The sequence below is a fragment of the Lissotriton helveticus genome, chromosome 11, assembly GCF_964261635.1.
Source record: "Lissotriton helveticus chromosome 11, aLisHel1.1, whole genome shotgun sequence".
Classification (NCBI taxonomy): Eukaryota; Metazoa; Chordata; class Amphibia; order Caudata; family Salamandridae; genus Lissotriton; species Lissotriton helveticus.
The window spans coordinates 8,961,793-8,973,924 of NC_136072.1; the positions used below are offsets into that span (position 1 = coordinate 8,961,793).

General features: G+C 48.1%; 1 protein-coding gene across 1 annotated transcript in view; it reads left to right on the forward strand.

Annotated features, from left to right (window-relative positions):
* The window catches only part of LOC144792081 (putative cation-transporting ATPase 13A4), a 319,809-nt gene that overhangs the window by 118,336 nt on the left and 189,341 nt on the right, over positions 1–12,132 (forward strand). The window contains exon 10 of the mRNA XM_078666932.1: positions 1,589–1,792. Within this exon, the coding sequence (XP_078523058.1) occupies positions 1,589–1,792 (204 nt within the window). The remainder of the gene's footprint in view (positions 1–1,588; positions 1,793–12,132) is intronic.

Here is a 12,132-nt window from a genome sequence, read left to right on the forward strand (position 1 = left end):
CCCTAATTACAGCTGGGCTTTCTAGATGGGGGGAATTGTTATATGGAGGCATCTTGATAGGGTGGGAGGACCTTAGGGAGAAAGTAGGGCCGACACTATCAAGATTTAAATACACACAAATCAGTAGCTGGGCCAGAGAGTTAATCAGGAAAGACCCTAATACCGGGAGACTTAGTCCTCTAGAACAACAGCTAGTCGAAAAACAGATAGGAGGTAAGGAGGTGGCTCTTTGGTATTGGTCCATATTGGAAGAGATAGATGGGGATTTTAATCTCCCAATGGAGCTATGGGGTAGAGAAATGGTGGCACTAGACGAGGACCGGTGGATAGAATCTTTTTCCCTTTTGTATAAATTGGTTAAACCCGCCTGGCTTAGACGAAATCATTTGTTTACTTTACACCGGGCATATCTCTCCCCTTTACGTTTATCCAAATATCAAGAGGGGAAATGCTGTAATAAATGCCAACTGTTAGCAGCATCTGATACACATATGTTTTGGGACTGCCCCCACATATCTACCTACTGGATGGAGATCAAAGCCACTCTGGATACAATTATTAAGACCAACATTACCTTAACTTTATCACTTGTCATTTTCGGCTTTGACCAGAATATCACTGGGGTAGCGCGGTCCTTTCTATTCTACGCTATCCTGTTGGCAAGACGGCAGATATGCATGCATTGGGTGGATACCACCCCCCCCCCACTCACTCCGCATGGCTAACCTCACTTTACGAAACTTCCAAGGTAGACTTGAAAAGATCATGTAGAGTCCAGAACCTCACATTTTGGAAATTCTTGACAGAGTGGAAGTGAAGCTTTCTTCGCCTTCTTGGGGTTTTTTTTTTTTTCCCCCCAAAGATCCGATGATTAAGCCCACCTACTCTATGGTTCAGTATTGTGGTCTGCCCCGACTTCGATATTCACATACTGGCTTTACAGGCACGAAGTTGCTTTGAGATCGTCATCAAGATGTATGGTTGTTCCCACCAACTCATAAAAAGTTCTGCCTAGGTGTGTAGCGGCTCAATTTCCAGGGCCTTGCTCCCAATGGCAGTGAGCTGGTTGGGTTGTCTTCTTTGCATCTAAGGGACGTGTGTCGGGCAGATGAGGATAACAAAAAAAAAAGAAAAGAAAAAAAAAAAAACAATATGTAATACTTCTCTCTTTAATTCTTTTCTCTTCTTCCTCCCTTACTTTCGCCTGAACTCTCTCATGTCGCTACCTTTGTCCATTCTTCCAGTTGCTGTTACTCTCCATTTCTCCTAGCGCGTTCAGTTTTCCCTCTTTTTCCTTTGTCTGTTTCCCTCTCTCGTTCTCTATTTCTTTATCTGTGTCCCTATCTCTTTAGCTCTTTCATCTCACCAATTCTATTCTCTCTCTTTTTACTCTTCTTCATCATTGGATAGCTGGTAATATTAATTTTGATTTCTTAAGAAATGAAAGGGTGATGCCTTTGTGGCAGAGTGAACTCAACATAATTATACACTCATTTTAGAATACTGAGGAACATTAGTCGTCTTTAAAATGTCACTTTATTGACTCACTCTTGAGAATGTGTTCATTCTGCCAGAGGTATGTAAACAGAAAGTAAAGCAGAAGCATACTTTTTCCTAAAAGGGGAGAGTGTTCCAGTCACAAAGATGCCATTACCTGAAGCAGACAGCTCCATGCCCTGGAAGGAGTACAGTGGAGAAGATTATAAGAGGCACATCCTGTTCTGTGGCACCAACCTCATCCAGAGCAAGGCATCTGCTTCCGGCCCCGCAAGAGCTGTGGTTCTGCAAACTGGTAAGTTCCCTAAATCAGCATTGCATTTGTCTGTGATAATAGTTCCATTGAGACTTTTCACAAAAGTGCAAACTGTGCAATAGGGTCCAGAGGTCAAGAATGCAGGAATGTCTATGTCATGGTAGGTATACATGTGGTAACATACCTTCCTGGCTATTGAACTCGGAGCGGACTTGTGATTCCAGTTTTATGCATGCTTGGGCGTACTTTATTCCTTATAATACACAATAAAACTCTTCCTGAGCCTACAGCAGAGATGATTATTATGCCTGTCCCATGAAAATAATGCCACACCATCTACCTTTAAATGTGTCAGGCAGGAGTTTTAACCTGTTTACTGAAGGGCACTTTCCAATGTCCTTTTAACCCCTTCCAACTGCCGTCGGCCAGCACTACCTGCTCCGTGCTGCCGTCGGCCAATGGCCGATGCGGCCCCACCCGTTTTGAGGAAGTGCCACACGTCCGCAAAATCGCGGGCGCATGAAACGGATTAACATGTGCAAACATGATGGTAGATTCTTTTTGGCTATAAAACAAAAAAACATTGCAGTGGTGAGTAAAAAGCAAGGTGACTTTACCTGCATAATGTTCTGTGATTGCACGAAGAAGGAATAGCACAAGCACTGTCTGTGCAGAGCATAAGGCAAACAATACAAGCACGATTTCTGTTCGATTTGGGGTTCGATTCCTATTTGTGTCGGAAATCACTCCGACCGAGCCGGATCTGGGGTGGTTTCCGACCGATCCGGACTCCTGCAGTCCGACCGAGCTAGTACGATGCGGCCGTATGCTGTCGGACTCGTTTCGGTCGGACTCCCATTGAAATCAATGGGAGCCGGTCATACAACGCGTACATGGGCTCCCATTGACTGAATGGGTACGTTCGGACAAGTGCACCCCCTACAGTGGGTACGCGTCAGTGCCATCCGCACCATACATGCCTGTGTTGGGGAGACCCATGGGTCTCCCCCTGTGTCCGAGCTGTAAGGCTGCAGGTAACAGGGGGTCCGATGTGGACCCCCAAAGCCGAGCTCCGGGAGCTATTGCGAGCCGGAAGCTCCGACTCGATACGGCTGTCCGAATCGAGCATCGTACTAGCTCGGTCAGAATTCGCCTCTATTGCCCAACTGGTTAGCTTACGGCCGGGTCGTACGGAGTGGTTCGGACCCGGAAATTATTCGGACGGAGATTTTGCGCTTGTTCGCATCGTACTTCGTCGTCCGGACCCGTGTACGAACCAGACGGAAATTCAGCCTCCGAATCCGACCCGCTAATCCCAAACCCGATTCGGAGCCCTTTCGACAGAGATCTGAATCGGCCCCTAGGTGTGAAAATGGATTCTGTACTTTCAATATATTAAAGAGAGGTGTAGAGTCTGAGGCAACATTCTGTTCATATTTCTTTAACAAAAGTAGCACAGATATAATGAATGTTTTTGTGTTTTTAATCTGCTCATGAAGAAAGATTTTTTTTAAATATGTCTGTTACTAGTTGTAAATAATTTATAGTCAATATATTATAGTTTCAAAATCCCAAACCACAATGTTTGCCTCAATGCAAAGACTCTTTTGTAATATGGAGTGTAACAGAATCTGTATTTCATTCCATTGCATACAGCCAGCAGAACTAGTGCAAATTGATTTGACCTGTTTTTTGCACCAGTGCAAAGTTTCCTTAATACATCCCCTGAACTAGTAAGTAAGTAATATATCTTTATTCGATTGTTTGCATATAACAATCATAAAAGTACATTTCATAAACATATATCCATACAATGAGAAATAAAATAGGAAGAGTGATATCATAATAGGCATAGACACAAGCATAAAAACAGTGATATGGTTAAAAAGATAAAATGCAGTGGAAATAAGAGTACGTTCAGCAGCAAAATTAATTACCCTTCCATGCTTTTTCTATGTTTAACTGCAAGTTTTAAAAAGCTGCATACAAACATAGTACATTCACTGTTTAGCATTTGGAGGTGGTAAAGTGCAGGTCTGAATTGTACAAAGTTCAACTGTTTAAATAAAGGTTTTAAAACAGGTTACGGGGGAGTGTATAAAACTGACAAAAGAATAAAAAGTGTGCCAGGTCTTGCGGAGACTTATTGTCGCAGCCGCAAGCTGGCAACACTTGTCCTCTATGTGCTCCACTTGGTACAGCTAGCAAAAGGTGGAACATATTGAATCGGAACCTTGTTAATAAGAAGCGATCATAGCCGGACATAGGCCAAGCCAGGTAAGGTTCCATGTGTAAACAGGTTTTAGTTAGAACGTACTGTCTCACACTACTTTTCTTGTATTCACTCCCCTCCCGTGCCAAACACCTGGACAACATAAAAGTATTCCTGACAAAAGTTACATCAGTTTTAGTTATTGTCTCAGGGGCTAAAAATAGATCCGGTCGGCCTAGTTCAAAGAATCGTCTTCTTATGTATTTTAACCATGGGATCTTAAGACTCCCATCCCACTCTAGTGCCTCTTGAAGGATGTTTCTGGTGAGGGGTATATCTGTGTTTAGCCAGCTATTTAGCCAGCATAACAGAGGGTTCACAGCCAACTTGTCACTTAAATACGGAATACCAAGTTCCTCGTGTACAGGAAAGTTGGCTGTGCCCCTAGGTAGCCGTAGGACCTGCTTTAGAAAGTTGTTCTCAGTGACTTCAAGGGCATCTAGAGGTTCTGACCCCCATATTTCGCTTCCATAACGTGCGATTGCAGTGCTTTTGGCTTGATATAGCTTCAAGACAGCAGCCACCGGGCTATTGCCCATTTTTTTTGAGAAATCCAATATTGCTGCGTTAGCCCGCACTACCTCACCCTTTTTCTTTTGTATTGCTGGTGCCCAAGTTAATTTATGGTCAAAAAGGACACCAAGATACGAAAAGGTCTTGGTGGTCGGTATTTTGTCGCCGTTTACAGAGTGAGGGTATATTTTTTTGGGAGATAAGCCTGTCATCATTGTAAAGGATTTCGAATTATTGATGCTCAGGCCACGGGAGTTCATAAATATGTTAAATGAGTCTAACAAGATTTGAAGACCGAGCGCCGTTCTCGATATTAGGACGGCGTCGTCCGCGTATAATAGGACAGGTATGCCCTTCTTACCAATATAAGGATAGTCTGTGCCGGTTTTTAGTAGGTGCTCCTCCAATTCGTTAATATAGAGGTTAAAAAGAAAGGGGGCAAGGATGCAGCCTTGCCTAACACCCCGATTTATACTAAAGTCCCTTGTTACCTTCATGTCATGGGTGTAGCGGACATTTGCTTTTGTATCCGAATGGAGGTCAACAAGAAAGTTGACCAGGTTTTGTTCCACTCCCATTTTTTGCAGGACCTCCCAAAGCCTGCCTCTGTCTACACAGTCAAAGGCGGACGATAAATCCATAAAGGCCATATGGATCGTCCCTTTTCTTGCTAAGGTGTATTTACTGTTTATTAAATACAGATTCAGACATTGGGTTATCGTAGAGTGGCCTGGTCTGAACCCGTATTGTATTGGCGACAGTATGTTATTTTCATTGGCCCATGCTGTTAGTCTATTTAGGATAATGCCCCCCACCACCTTTGCAACTGAATTAATCAGCGATATGGGTCTATAGCATGTTGCACTGCCACGATCGCCCTTCTTAAAAACAGGGACTATAGTCGAGGACCCCCAAGCTTTTGGGCAACCAACCAAGATTCCAGCATTTACAACTGCGGTAATAACTGGAGCCCATAAAGGGGTGTTTGATTTGAATAAATCGGGCGGTATGCCATCAGGGCCAGGTGCTTTGTTACAGGATAAACCTTGAATCCCCTTAACTACCTCCACCACTGTAAAACAAAACAAGTTTTCATTGCTAGTTTTAAAAACAAAGTCCGCTTGTGGTTTATCACTTTAAAAAATTGTGCTATAGTGTGATATCCACTCTTCCTCGGGTATGTTAGTCCCAACCGTAGGATTGATGGGATCATCGAACATAGGTTTATTTATAATACTCCAGAACTTGGAGCTATTGCCCAGGATTGCAGGGTCGCATAGAGTTTCCCAGATACCAACTTTCACTTCTTTTTTCCGAGCTGCCAGGACTGTCTTGTATTTGAATCTTAGAGACTTTATAAGGGCAGGATCTCTTGGGGTAGCCTTGAGTGTTTTTTTTAGATCTCTTCCGGCCTTTGAGCAGGCTTGATCAAACCATCCTGGTTGGTATTCACGGTGACCCTTTGTTGGTACGGTTAACAATTGACCAATTTTGTCAACAACAGCAGAGAAAGCAGTTAAGGTCACTTCAGGCAAGGTGGAAGGAGAGACACAAAGGCCTAGTTCATTACCACAACTAGTGTTGATTGAGCTATACAAAGAGTCACTGTTGACCTTTGACCACTTCAGATGACGATTTCCATTGATAGATTTTAAGACGCCCCGATCGGGCCGAGGCTTCCTAAGTTCAAAAAAGGCGCCTCCAATCTGGATGGAAAGAGGATTATGGTCGCTGAAGATACTTGTTTGAATTTCAAAGTCAGTGGCTAAATCAACAAGGTCACTTGTGAGAAGGATGTGGTCTATATAAGAGTCATTTCCGTAGCCTTTATACGTAGGGACATTAAATATGTGAGAGTCCTCAAGCGTAGACATTGCGACAGTTAGATTCCTGTCATCAATTAAATTGTTAATGCAAGTGCCACGGGGCGAGTGGTCAAAATGAAAACCAGACCTATTGTTACAGCCTAAAAGGCCAATGGGTGTCAATTCAGGATTGCCACAAGGGTGAGCATTAAAGTCTCCACCAATGATGATGCTTCGAGGCAGGTTGTCAGCTTTTGCTTGCAAAAATTTATGTAGGTGGAGAATATTGCACTCCCTGTTTAATGATACAGCATTGTAAAAGTTGATAAGGGTGAGTGCCCTTTTACCATTCCTAAGCACCAAGGTTTGTATATGTCTATTGTCCGGAGCTCTGTTTGAGACCTGGCAGCTAAGTGCAAGGCTAATATAAGTTACCAGGCCCCCCTTTGGTCTTCCACTGTTCGACGGAGCTGCCGGTTGGAAAAAACTTTGAAAGCCCTCGATGTGTATGTTTTCATCTACTAACCAGGTTTCTTGAAAACATAAGATGGTATAGTTTTTTACATGAGCCAGCCAAACTGGGTCGTTGACCTTAACAGCCAGACCGGCTACATTCCAGGATAGGAGGTTTATGGGGCGTTGGTCAGTGAGGTCCAAGCCTACTATCTGGGCCTTGTTTGTAAGTGAGGATATCGCTTGAATCTCATGATCCATCGTTGAATGTGCTTGCATTTCATTGCTAATGGTTGAAGGGTTTACTCCGCTGGTGACTATACATTGGGTTTGATTAGAGGGATATGAATGACTACACCCATTCACAGGCAATGTGTTCCCATGAAGTTGTGCTAAGGGAGCTACCCTAGATGCTTCACTAGCCTCTCGAAAGGAGACGTGTGTACACTCCGATGTAATGCATGGTATTCTATAAGGGGGTGCATCCCTAGTTAAGGGCTCAGAAGAGATAGGATGGGAGGATGGGTGGACAATTTGTCAATCGATCTCATCTAAATAATCAGTATCATAAAAAGCATCAAATCTGTTTGAGATAGGGACCCCGTATTGTATGTCTGGGTAATGAGAGTGTGAAAAGTGTTGCTGTTGAGGGCGATGAGAAAACTCACGTCTCTCTTGTTGTCTAGTGTTGGAAATGGGATCCCCGGCTGGCCAGGGCTTTCGCCAAAGTCAGTCAGAGACCACCACCCCCAAGTCAGGGCAAGGGAGTTACACGCCAAGATAACCCCTACTCACCCTCTAGGTAACGTGGCGCGAGCAGCAAGGCTAAACTTGGAGGCGATGTAGGCTAAGTATTTGCGCACGCACCCCAGCAACAACAACCAAAGGCCCACCACAAAGGAAACTCCACACAAGGTTTATATAAAAATAGCCTTTGTATTACACCAAAACACATTAGATAAAACACACTTTACAATGTGCCAGAGGCACGGGCAGAATTTACAAGGGATTATTTACAAGACAGGGCCACCTGGACCACTGTCAGGAATCAGCACTTTTAGAAGTAACAATACAATACTTGTAGGCCTAGAACTTAGAACATAGCCTATCAGACAGTACCTTCCGTCCTGGTTGCACGGGATAATGCGAGTGACCTCCTTAGTAAGCTTGAGCGGGCGACCCAGCGAAGCGGCGCGGCTCAGGGGAGAGCGGCGCTGCTCGAGGCTTGGACGGGCTGCCGGCATGGTACAAGCGTTTCTCTGGGGCGACCAATGTGTGCGGCTCAGAAGAGGAGGGGAAGGCAGGATGCGGGCGACCCAGCGAAGCGGCGCGGCTCAGGGGAGAGCGGCGCTGCTCGAGGCTTGGACGGGCTGCCGGCACGAGCTGCCGAGGGGAACGAGCAAGGCACACTTCAGCGAGGCCCCAGGGGCCCAGGGAGATCAGACAAGTCCCATCAATGTGGCAGGGAAGGCACCATAGAGTCCACTGGTCCTGGGACTCTGGTCAGGGGGCAAGCTTAGTATCAAGCCCTTGGGATCACTTATAACAGAAGATCACTGTAACACAAAATAGGACATAAAGCACAAAACCAGTACCCACTGGTAACTGGTAAGTCCCCCCTACGCAATCCTAACCACCCTAGGAACAGGTCACGCAGGGAACCAGGACCTTACTAGCACCACTAGCAAGAACAACCACCTCAGTATCACAATACACATAGGGGCATAGACCTGGGGACAAAACACATGATGCAGAACCTACATTCAGCGGTGTAAGGAACACATGACGCATCAACACACGTTCAGCGGTGTAAGGAACAGGCACATAATGTATCAACAACACATTCAGAGGTGCAGAACACAGGGTGCGCAAAACATACTACACATTGTACATTTCCTAACACCCAAAAGCAATAGGACATAGATCATAACAGCATCTAAACCTTTAGCGTAGAACTCACAAAGTCCAGGTTGCGCCACTGCGCCAAGACCTAAACGTAGCAGCTGCCCACAAAGTGCTGGGCAGCTGAGGGACAGAACAGGGGGCCTAAACGCTGCAGCTGGCACTAAATGCTGCGCAGCTGGGGGAAGGCCAGGGATGCAGGAGTGCGCCTCACTCCTCAGTTCACAGTACATGTCCCTAGAAAAGAAACAATAGCACCAAAAAACGATGTGGGAGCCTCCCAGGCTCTGCACAATTATGCAAATGATGGAGCCTCTCTGGCTCGAGAACAGGAATACACTCAAGAGCCTCTCTAGGCTCGTAGAATAAAATGGCACCCTAAGCCTCTCCGGGCTTGAGAACAACTGTGTGCTTGGAGCCTCGTTGGGCTCGGAAACTGAAGAAGTGCCCGGAGCCTCGGGGCTCATAATTACCAAATGCCCCCCAGAGCCTTTTGTGGAGTCCCCCCTCTGGGGACTCAAGAGAAGCAACTGCCCGGTGCGTTGGAGTCCCTCCTCGGGGGACTCTGGAACCCAGAAATGCCCGGAGCCTCTCTCGGGAGGCTAGAAACAACAATTGCCCTAAACGTGGGAGTCCCGTTCGAGGGACTCAGAAGCAGGTGAGGCCCCCCGGGCCTCTCAGCTTCACCAGAGCTTCCCCCAGCCCGCGTTACTCACCGGGCGTGTACTTTGGGGACTTCGCTCTGCTCTCCCGGCTCCTCTGCAAGGCGGAGGCGGGGCTGCCTCTTCTGCGGGGCTCTCCCTCGTAGCACGGGGGGGGGGGGCCGCGGTACTTACAGCCGGATTACTCTTCTTCCGGTCCGGCGGCTGCTTCCTGGCAGGCCCGGGGCTCTCCCCAGCTCACGGGAGCCCCGGGCGGCCATCACTCGGCTTCTTCCTCCGGGGCTCCGCAGGCAGCCAATCGCGGTGCGGCGGCGGGCGGGACTTCCTCCGGCAAACCGGAAGTCCCGCCCCGCGTCAGGCACCGTAGTGCCTGGCTTCCTGTTTTGCGGCGCTCGGGCCGCGGCGGTGAATCTTGGATCGGAAAATGGGGGGTGGGCACCCTCGAAGGCGGACAAAGTCGCAGAGTAGGCTCCTGCGCACTTGGGGCATTGAAAAATAAACGGGGTGGCACCCGTGAATAAATCCAATGAAAATACGGGCATAGGGCAGGGTAGCACCTGCGAGGAGCACGAGCAGGACAGAGAGCAGCTCCACGCTGCCAAGCTCAAATAAAGCGCTCCCAGGCGCTAGGGTCTCAAAAAGCAGCAGTAGCAAGTCCTTCAGGGTCCATCAGTAAGCCAGGGGCTGGGCAGGGCCCAGGGGAGGCAAGCCTTCCCCCTGGGCCCAAGCAGCAGCACGCCCCTGGCAGATTCAAGCAGCAAACAAGAACCTTTTCATGGGGTCACAGCCCCTCTTTTATACACCTTTTCCCTTTGTCTTTAGGTGCAGGGTGGGGGCAGAACCAGTCACAGCTGGTTCTGGAGCACTCTTGATGGCCCAACCACCCATTCTATTCACTGGCAGGGCTTGGGTCATCAGTCACACCACAGGAGGGCGGAGCCAGCATTGTGTGGGGAAAACCCAGCCCATCCAGGACACAGGTACACTCCTCCCACACATCACTCATGCTAATCTCCCACTCACCACCGGGGCAGACCCACACAGACTTCCTGGAGCCTGGCATCCCAGCCAGCTCCAGCCAATCACACGCCAGCACCCTCACAGCACACGTACAGCCATGTCTAGAAATGGCGTTTCCCTTCTAGACACATACATGCTGCATACACCATCTCGCAGCATTCACTCCCCCGAGTTCACACATACCAAACTTGACCATGCACACCTCACGCATCAGGAACTACCAGGGACACAGACATTCCCCATGCATTCCTATGGGAGGGCAGGCCAATCTCACACACGCACTCAGGGAGAGCACGCACTTTACACTGCGCCACAGTGTCAAAGTGCGCAAAGGACAGAAATCACTATAATTTAAGGCAAAAAGTTCAGGGGTGAACCTGCCACAAGGCCCAAGTCCAACACAACCCCCTTCCAGCCAAAACGCAGGGGAGACCAATCACCACCGTGATGGACTTCCCTGCTTGGGGCGATAGAACACGGACGCGGGCCCGCACTGCAGGGACACCCTCCGGTTCTACGCCAAGTTAATCCATAAGACAAGCACATCCTTAAAAAAACACAGGCCCAACTAGGCTACCCCACTGGTACTCCTTAGCTGTCCACGGCTAGGACCAGGCCCTAGGCCACCTAGATACCACTGGTCCTTGCCAATACACAGAGTGGGGGGTAGTAACCCCTGGCCTGCACTAGCCATTCTCCACTCCCTCTCAGTGTAGTTCCAAACTACCACTGATCCTCCAACCTAGGGTCCGCACCCTCAGGCTGACCAGAGGTCACGGGCAAGATTGCCCCACCCTACCTCTACTTCTGAAGCACCCTCCAGAGCACAACTCTCCCACCGGGAGTCCACATTCACCGGATGCACAGGGGTTAGACTCCCTCTGACCCCCTTCCAGAGTTCTGCACCCTCCCACTGTAGAACAGGGTCCCTCCACTCAAGGTAGGCCCCACCTGCTCTCAGGGTAGTACCACAACACTCAGCCAAGAACCCTAAAGATCCCTGCTAGGCCTGTACCACCCCTTCTGGGAAACACAGGGTCTCTTCACTTAAGATGAGCCCCACCTGTGTTCACAGGGCATAATTGTGCAGAGCCTGGGAGGCTCCCACATCGTTTTTTGGTGCTATTGTTTCTTTTCTAGGGACATGTACTGTGAACTGAGGAGTGAGGCGCACTCCTGCATCCCTGGCCTTCCCCCAGCTGCGCAGCATTTAGTGCCAGCTGCAGCGTTTAGGCCCCCTGTTCTGTCCCTCAGCTGCCCAGCACTTTGTGGGCAGCTGCTACGTTTAGGTCTTGGCGCAGTGGCGCAACCTGGACTTTGTGAGTTCTACGCTAAAGGTTTAGATGCTGTTATGATCTATGTCCTATTGCTTTTGGGTGTTAGGAAATGTACAATGTGTAGTATGTTTTGCGCACCCTGTGTTCTGCACCTCTGAATGTGTTGTTGATACATTATGTGCCTGTTCCTTACACCGCTGAACGTGTGTTGATGCGTCATGTGTTCCTTACACCGCTGAATGTAGGTTCTGCATCATGTGTTTTGTCCCCAGGTCTATGCCCCTATGTGTATTGTGATACTGAGGTGGTTGTTCTTGCTAGTGGTGCTAGTAAGGTCCTGGTTCCCTGCGTGACCTGTTCCTAGGGTGGTTAGGATTGCGTAGGGGGGACTTACCAGTTACCAGTGGGTACTGGTTTTGTGCTTTATGTCCTATTTTGTGTTACAGTGATCTTCTGTTATAAGTGATCCCAAGGG